The sequence below is a fragment of the Phyllobates terribilis genome, unplaced genomic scaffold (assembly GCF_046119375.1).
Source record: "Phyllobates terribilis strain yellow unplaced genomic scaffold, ASM4611937v1 Scaffold_7__3_contigs__length_470593459, whole genome shotgun sequence".
Taxonomy (NCBI): Eukaryota; Metazoa; Chordata; class Amphibia; order Anura; family Dendrobatidae; genus Phyllobates; species Phyllobates terribilis.
In genome coordinates this window covers 256,466,375-256,476,031 of record NW_027362767.1, presented here as the reverse complement: position 1 = coordinate 256,476,031, position 9,657 = coordinate 256,466,375, and the positions used below count along the sequence as shown (strand labels likewise).

At 43.8% G+C, this 9,657-nt stretch overlaps 1 protein-coding gene across 2 annotated transcripts in view; it reads left to right on the top strand.

Moving 5' to 3' along the window:
• The window catches only part of LOC141154449 (synaptonemal complex central element protein 1-like), a 41,607-nt gene that overhangs the window by 28,340 nt on the left and 3,610 nt on the right, over positions 1 to 9,657 (top strand). For both annotated transcript variants that reach the window (XM_073640382.1, XM_073640379.1), the window contains 7 exons: positions 5,281 to 5,327; positions 5,399 to 5,455; positions 5,804 to 5,878; positions 5,959 to 6,006; positions 7,289 to 7,343; positions 8,041 to 8,130; positions 8,485 to 8,548. In XM_073640382.1, the coding sequence (XP_073496483.1) occupies positions 5,281 to 5,327; positions 5,399 to 5,455; positions 5,804 to 5,878; positions 5,959 to 6,006; positions 7,289 to 7,343; positions 8,041 to 8,130; positions 8,485 to 8,548 (436 nt within the window). The remainder of the gene's footprint in view (positions 1 to 5,280; positions 5,328 to 5,398; positions 5,456 to 5,803; positions 5,879 to 5,958; positions 6,007 to 7,288; positions 7,344 to 8,040; positions 8,131 to 8,484; positions 8,549 to 9,657) is intronic.

Sequence of the window (9,657 nt, the reverse complement as noted above, 5' to 3'; positions counted from 1 at the left end):
CCACATAGTCCTCTATACAGAATAATGGGCCCCACATAGTCCTCCATACAGAATAATGGGCCCCACATAGTCCTCTATACAGAATAATGGGCCCCACATAGTCCTCGTACGGAGTAATGGGCCCCACATAGTCCTCATTATAGTATTATGGGCCCCACATTGCTTTCCATACAGGATAATGGGCCCCACATAGTCCTCTTTATAGTATTATGGGCCCACATTGCCTTCTATACAGAATAATGACCCCACATAGGGTTGGGGTGGTTCTGGTTGCGCGGGCCAAATATAACCAACCTGTGGGCGAGTTTGACATGTATGATATAGATTTGTTTCCTATTCTGTGTGCACTCTGACATAACTACCTTACAGTCGGGTGCATGTGTATGGAGTGGGCCCATACAGCCGGCATCTGCCTGTGTCAGCAGCTACCAGGGCTTGCTTTGCTCCCTGCTGTTTAACCATTTAGATGCTACTGTCAATCTGTGACAGCGGCATTTAAATAGCCAGGTTGCTGGTGAGCGCATACACGTCTCCTATTCACTATCCCACAACACAATTACGGGGCTGTCATAGATGGGAGCCTGGGAACTGCTGAAGGCCCCTTCAGTACCATTTTTTTCCTTATATAGGTCCCCCTGCATAGGAGATGATCAATTTCTAAAACTAAAAAAAATAAAAGTAAACATATTTGGTCTTGTCTTGTTCATAATAGGTCCTAGTTATCAAAGTATAAAATTATTTAATTCATACATAATGCCAAAAAGAAAATCATGAGCTCCAGAATTGTTATTTTGGTTCATTGCACCTCCCCCTCTTTACTCCCTTAAAAAAAAAAACAATCATGCCCAGTCATGAGAGGGTAAAGGGGATTTATCAAAACTGCTGGGGTTGTTGCCATAGCAACTAATTATTTCAGCTCCCAATTTTTAACTGAAAGCCATGACCTGCTGGGTTACTATGGTAACAGCCCACTTCTCCTTACCACCATTTGTGGTACATGGCGGCGACTCTTATGCCATTTGCAGCTCGTTACAGTAGTGTCTGGTCATTACTCAGCCATGACGGGTACCATGACTGCTTTCTGACCGAAGCAGCGCTGCCCCTGACCATGGGTTGTGTCCGGTATTACAACTCAGCCCCATTTATGTGATGGGAGCTGCAATACCGGACACAACACAGGGTCAGGGTTGGTGCTGTTGCTGTAAGAAAGCCACCATGTTTTTCTTATTCTGAGTCTTCAAACATATCCTATTGCCTTGTACTGGGGTCTGTCAGGTGGATTGTGGCTTCAGATGGCTGTGGTTGCAGTAATGCTGGCCTGTACAGAAAGGCCGGGCTCTGGATAATGCGGAGTAACCTGCCCATCGCTGCTTCTGACATGGATGACTGGGGGATAATTACCTCATGAGGTGATTGCTGAGGTAAATGCAGGCCACCTATCATGTCCCTGCTTCCATCTCCACCCTGTGCTCTATGGATGAAAGACAGTTTCTGATTGGTTGGAGTGATCTGGTCTCCCGGCGTGTCCTCATGCATCAGTAGTTACTGGAGATCGGTGTGGGAACAGGTAGACATGTCTGGACTGGCCGAGGCCACGGCCCCACTATCAGTATTCGGTCAGTATTCGGTCAGTATTTTTTCTCAGGAGTAGGAGACAAAACCAGGAGTGGGTGATAAATACAGAATTGGTGACTTGTTTCTATTATACCTTTTCTCTGATTGTTCCTCACCTTATTTTGGCTCCCACTCCTGAGAAAAAATACTGACCGAATACTGATAGTGGGGCCGTGGCCTAATACAGAACGTCCCCGGATACTACACGGCACACTCAGCCCAGGGCAGATCAGACAGTATCACACAGGAAAGGATTAGATACAAAGCTCAGCAGACAGTATCACACAGGATAGGATTAGATACACGGCTCAGCAGACAGTATCACTCAGGATAGGATTAGATACACAGCTCAGCAGACAGGATCACACAGGATAGGATTAGATACACAGCTCAGCAGACAGTATCACACAGGAGAGGATTAGATACACAGCTCAGCAGACAGTATCACACAGGATAGGATTAGATACACAGCTCAGCAGACAGGATCACACAGGATAGGATTAGATACACAGCTCAGCAGACAGTATCACACAGGAAAGGAGTAGATACACAGCTCAGCAGACAGTATCACACAGGATAGGATTAGATACACAGCTCAGCAGACAGTATCACACATGGTAGGATTAGATACACGGCTCAGCACACAGTATCACACAGGATAGGATTAGATACACAGCTCAGCAGACAGTATCACACAGGGTAGGATTAGATACACAGCTCAGCAGACAGTATAACACATGGTAGGATTAGATACACAGCTCAGCAGACAGTATAACACATGGTAGGATTAGATACACGGCTCAGCAGACAGTATCACACAGGGTAGGATTAGATACACAGCTCAGCAGACAGTATCACACAGGATAGGATTAGATACTCGGCTCAGCAGACAGTATCACACAGGAAAGGAGTAGGTACACAGCTCAGCAGACAGTATCACACAGGAAATGAGTAGATACACAGCTCAGCAGACAGTATCACACATGGTAGGATTAGATACACGGCTCAGCAGACAGTATCACACAGGATAGGATTAGATACACAGTTCAGCAGACAGTATCACACAGGGTAGGATTAGATACACAGCTCAGCAGACAGTATAACACATGGTAGGATTAGATACACGGCTCAGCAGACAGTATCACACAGGATAGGATTACATACACAGCTCAGCAGACAGTATCACACAGGATAGGATTAGATACACAGCTCAGCAGACAGTATCACACAGGATAGGATTAGATACACAGCTCAGCAGACAGTATCTCAGAGAATAGGATTAGATACACAGCTCAGCATTAAGTATCACACAGGATAGGACTAGATACACGGATCAGCAGACAGTATCACAGAGAATAGGATTAGATACACGGCTCAGCAGACAGTATCACACAGGATAGGAATAGATACACAGTTGAGCAGACAGTATCACACAGGATAGGATTAGATACACGGCTCAGCAGACAGTATCACACAGGATAGGATTAGATACACGGATCAGCAGACAGTATCACACAGGATAGGATTAGATACACAGTTGAGCAGACTGTGTCACACAGGATAGGATTAGGTACACTGCTCATTAGACAGTATCACACAGGATAGGATTAGATACACAGTTGAGCAAACTATCACACAGAATAGGATTAGATACACGGCTCAGCAGACAGTATCACACAGGATAGGATTAGATACACGGCTCAGCAGACAGTATCACACAGGATAGGATTAGATACACGGATCAGCAGACAGTATCACACAGAATAGGATTAGATACACAGCTCAGCAGACAGTATCACACAGAATAAGATTAGATACACAGCTCAGCAGACAGTATCACACAGGATAGGATTAGATACACGGCTCAGCAGACAGTATCACACAGGATAGGATTAGATACACGGCTCAGCAGACAGTATCACACAGGATAGGATTAGATACACAGCTCAGCAGACAGTATCACGCAGGATAGGATTAGATACACAGCTCAGCAGTCAGTGTCACACAGTATAGGATTAGATACACAGCTCAGCAGACAGTATCTCACAGGATAGGATTAGATACACATCTCAGCAGACAGTATCTCACAGGATAGGATTAGATACACAGCTCAGCAGATAGTATCACACAGGATAGGATTAGATACACAGCTCAGCAGACAGTATCACACAGGATAGAATTAGATACACGGCTCAACAGACAGTATCACACAGGATAGGATTAGATACACAGCTCAGCATTAAGTATCACACAGGATAGGATTATATACACGGATCAGCAGACAGTATCACAGAGAATAGGATTAGATACACAGCTCAGCAGACAGTATCACAGAGAATAGGATTAGATACACAGCTCATCAGACAGTATCACACAGGATAGGATTAGATACATGGCTCAGCAGACAGTATCACACAGGATAGGATTAGATACACGGCTCATCAGACAGTATCACACAGGATAGGATTAGATACACAGCTCAGAAGACAGTATCACATAGGATAGGATTAGATACACAGCTCAGCAGACAGTATCACACAGGATAGGATTAGATACACAGCTCAGCAGACAGTATCTCACAGGAGAGGATTAGATACACAGCTCAGCAGACAGTATCACACAGGATAAGATTAGATACACGGCTCAGCAGACAGTATCACACAGGATAGGATTAGATACACAGCTCAGCAGACAGTATCACACAGGATAGGATTAGATACACAGCTCAGCAGACAGTATCACACAGGATAGGATTAGATACACAGCTCAGCAGACAGTATCACACATGATAGGATTAGGTACATGGCTCATCAGACTGTATCACACAGGATAGGATTAGATACACGGCTCATCAGACAGTATCACACAGGATAGGATTAGATACACAGCTCAGCAGACAGTATCACACAGGATAGGATTAGGTACATGGCTCATCAGACTGTATCACACAGGATAGGATTAGATACACGGCTCATCAGACAGTATCACACAGGATAGGATTAGATACACGGCTCAGCAGACAGGATCACACAGGATGGGATTAGATACACGGCTCAGCAGACAGTATCACACAGGATAGGATTAGATACACGGCTCAGCAGACAGTATCACACATGATAGGATTAGATACACAGCTCAGCAAACAGTATCATACAGGATAGGATTAGGTACACGGCTCATCAGACAGTATCACACAGGATAGGATTAGATACACAGCTCAGCGGACAGTATCACACATGATAGGATTAGGTACACGGCTCATCAGACAGTATCACACAGGATAGGATTAGATACACAGCTCAGCAGACAGTATCACACAGGATAGGATTAGATACACGGCTCAGCACACAGTATCACACAGGATAGGATTAGATACACGGCTCAGCACACAGTATCACACAGGATAGGATTAGATACACGGCTCAGCAGACAGTATCACACAGGATAGGATTAGATACACAGCTCGGCAAGGAGACATTCAGTTTTGGAGAGATTCAGGTTCAGATAGAGGGAGGACATGATGTTACAGACAATCCCTGGTGCCTTGTAGTAATGCAGGGTGAGGTCAGGAGACGATGTGTATAATGGGGTCATCAGCATCGAGATGGTACTGGAAACCAAATCTACTGAGCTGAGTGTATCTGAGCTGTTCTGTTTCTCATGTAGTGACATGGAAACGTTGTTGGGCCAGACTGCAGACATGTCGGGAGGAGGTATGTACAGAATACACTGGACCTATAGGAGGTGAGGGCCCCTCCTGTATCACATTCTTATTACACCGCAGGACGTATGGACCCAAAGATGGACGATGTCCTGAAGAAGATCACCATGGTCCAGAAAGGTAACAAGGATGTCGCCCCTTCAGGGGAAATGTAATATTACAGGGCGCCCATCCTCCATGCCATTGTATTATAGTTGCTAATAACAGTATTTCCAATGTATAGTGGGGGTTGTTATTCTCATATATCTATAAAGTGGCCACAGAGGTGGAGTATCACATTAACATTAATTACGTTACATTACCAGCTGATATGAGCAGGGGCCCTTATTCCTACATTGAAATAACTTCTATAAGATTCGGTTTGGAAACAAACGTTTCTCTACACTTCAGTAATTTACAATCTGTCACATCCTGATATGTAAGACGGCTTTAAAAACAGCATCTAATGGCGGTTCTATACCTGTGCAGATCGGGAACAAAGCGAGGCCGAGAAGCAGGAATTAGACAAGGAGATAGAAGCAGAAGAGCGGGAACTACAGAAATGTGAGCAGCCATGATTCACTGCGCTAATCCTGTCCAGTGTATATGGCGATGTGTAATGTACTGTCGGGTTTATATCTCAGTATATGCGGAAAAAACAGCGCTGAAAGAAACACTCCTGAAAAAGCAAGGTGAGCAGGAGGTTACCCAACAATAGACCACTTCTAAAAGCAAGAAATGTATTGAAAAGAAAAACTATGTGTGAATTATGGAAATATTTGGCCACTGTATTGTGGTATAATCGTGCACTCCATGGTGCGTTATAATTTGGGTACATTGTGGTAGTAAAGTTATGGACGCTATAGGTTGATATTATTTGTGTACTGTTTGGTAGGAAAATTGGTCACCATATAGGTATATAATATTTTGGCACTTTATGGTTGTATAATTGGCCATGCTATAGGACAATATTTTTGGGGTACTTTGTGGTAGTATAATTAGGGACGCTATAGATTGGTTTTATTTGGGCACTTATGGTAGTATGGTAGTATGCGATCAGGTGATATATTTGGGTATTGTATGATAGTATTTGGGCACTCTCTAGGATGCTATTACCTGGTACACTCTGGTATTATAATTGGGCACAATATAGATTGGTATTATTTGGGCACTTTATAGGATGCTATTACCTGGTACACTGTGGTATTATAATTGGGCACAATATAGGTTGGTATTATTTGGGCACTCTATAGGATGATATTACTTGGTACACTATGGTATTATAATTGGGCACAATATAGGTTGGTATTATTTGGGCACTCTATAGGATGATATTACCTGGTACACTATGGTATTATAATTGGGCACAATACAGATTGGTATTATTTGGTCACTCTATAGGATGATATTACCTGGTACACTATGGTATTATAATTGGGCACAACATAGATTGGTATTATTTGGGCACACTATAGGATGATATTACCTGGTACACTCTGGTATTATAATTGGGCACAATATAGGTTGGTATTATTTGGGCACTCTATAGGATGATATTACCTGGTACACTCTGGTATTATAATTGGGCACAATATAGGTTGGTATTATTTGGGCACTCTATAGGATGATATTACCTGGTACACTATGGTATTATAATTGGGCACAATATAGATTGGTATTATTTGGGCACTCTATAGGATGATATTACCTGGTACACTATGGTATTATAATTGGGCACAATATAGATTGGTATTATTTGGGCACTCTATAGGATGATATTACCTGGTACACTATGGTATTATAATTGGGCACAATGTAGGTTGGTAGTATTTGGGCACTGTATGGTGATTTGGAGGGCCCTCACATTGCTTTTCTCAGGGTTTCTACAAATATGAATTAGTCCTAGCTTACATTATTAACCTTTACATCATCTCATAAAATGTAACAGAACAAAATATCTACATTTTCTTTTAGAAACCGTCCGACTTCTAAAGCTAAAACGTGACAATCAGTTAAAGAAAGAAAAGAAGTAAGTGGAGGTGGTGTTACTTTTGTGCTTAGTGCGCTCAGTAATACCTTGCTATTCACTGACAGGAAGCAGAGTGAACACTGACTATATGATGTGATTGCATACTTTTTTATTGTACGGGGATCATGTGATACTTAGGGAGGACTGGACAGCCCCTTTAAGGAGTTTTCTAACTTGATCTGGAAAGTTGAACCTAAATTCTAAATATTTAGATGGGAATCTCCCACTTCTCTCATGTGCACGCACAGGGTCCCGGAAAGCTGAGATATGAGGGGCTGTTTGTTGGGGTCCTTATATATGCCTGTGACACAGAGGTAGCATTGTGATTACAGGGGACTTCCCTGACACCAAATATTAGACCTACAGGACAATACATAATCAAAGCAAAACAGCAAACCTTACAGGCAGCACATTCACAGGAATATCACTATCTGGGAGGTTCCTTGTACCGGCCATGGACATGGACCACCTCATGCTGAGAGAAGACTGAGTACACGTCAGCAATGAAGGATTTGAGAGGGTAACAAAAACAATACACCATAGTCTAAACCTGGGCTAAAATACAGCATCTGTAGTGACACAAGGACTGGACTACTACTCATGGTACTTGCACTAAACGATCCACTCCGCAGTAGAGAAGAATAGGACTGAGGTGTGCCGCCACCGTCATCTCACTGCATGCTTTACATTGGCGCAGAATGCTGGAGCAAGCCGAGGAAAGCAAAAAGAGGATTGATGATCTGACCACCAAAATTAAGGAAGAGAAGCTAAAGCAGAGAAAACAGAGGTGAGGGAATAAAACGCTGGATTCAGCCAATGAATCACCATAGTTTTAGGATCCACCTTTGGCTAAGTTTACACAAGCGTATTTTTGATCCGTGTGCAGTCTTTATGCACTATGGACAGCACATAGACCCAATGTTATATTACTTTCCACATGGATCTCAGATCTGCATGTAAAAAAATCACAGCATGCACTAGTCTGGCCAAATTCATGGACCAAACTGGTGCATGTAAATAGTAGGCAGCTGCTGCACCCATCCACTATACGGAAAGCACAAGGATCTGCACATGGATGTGACCAGTCCACAAAGTTCAGCACACTTCTGAACTTAATTATTTTTTTTCTATACCGATATAGGATTGAATTTCAGGATCAAATGGAGGATCTGATGAAACAGCACAAGGCGCTGGCAAAGTTTTATGTAAGTAGATGACGGGGTAAGGGAATCATGTGACTAACACTATGGTGTCCACACTATGTTATATTACAGGTCCGATAATTTCCGAATGAAGACCAATATACACTGCTCAAAAAAATAACGGGAACACTGAAATAACACATCCTAGATCTGAATGAATGAAATATTCTCATTGAAAACTTTGTTCTGTACAAAGTTGAATGTGCTGACAACAAAATCACACAAAAATCATCAATGGAAATCAAATTTATTAACCAATGGAGGCCTGGATTTGGAGTCACCCCCAAAATTAAAGTGGAAAAACACACTACAGGCTGATGCAACTTTGATGTAATGTCCTTAAAAGAAGTCAAAATGAGGCTCAGTATTGTGTGTGGCCTCCACGTGCCTGTATGACCTCCCTACAATGCCTGGGCATGCTCCTGATGAGGTTGCGGATGGTCTCCTGTGGGATCTCCTCCCAGACCTGGACTAAAGCATCCGCCAACTCCTGGACAGTCTGTGGTGCAACGTGACATTGGTGGATGGAGCGAGACATGATGTCCCAGATGTGGTCAATCTGATTCAGGTCTGGGGAACGGGCGGGCCAGTCCATAGCTTCAGTGTCTTCATCTTGCAGGAACTACTGACACACTCCAGCCACATGAGGTCTGGCATTGTCCTGCATTAGGAGGAACCCAGGGCCAACCGCACCAGCATATGGTCTCACAAGGGGTCTGAGGATCTCATCTCAGTACCTAATGGCAGTCAGGCTACCTCTGGCGAGCACATGGAGGGCTGTGCGGCCCTCCAAAGAAATGCCATCCCACACCATTACTGACCCACTGCCAAACCGGTCATGCTGAAGGATGTTGCAGGCAGCAGATCGCTCTCCACGGCGTCTCCAGACTCTGTCACGTCTGTCACATGTGCTCAGTGTGAACCTGCTTTCATCTGTGAAGAGCACAGGGCACCAGTGGCGACTTTGCCAATCCTGGTGTTCTGTGGCGAATGCAAGCGTCCTGCACAGTGTTGGGCTGTGAGCACATTTTGCAGGGCTCTGGCAGTGCTCCTCCTGTTCCTCCTTGCACAAAGGAGGAGGTATCGGTCCTGCTGCTGGGTTGTTGCCCTCC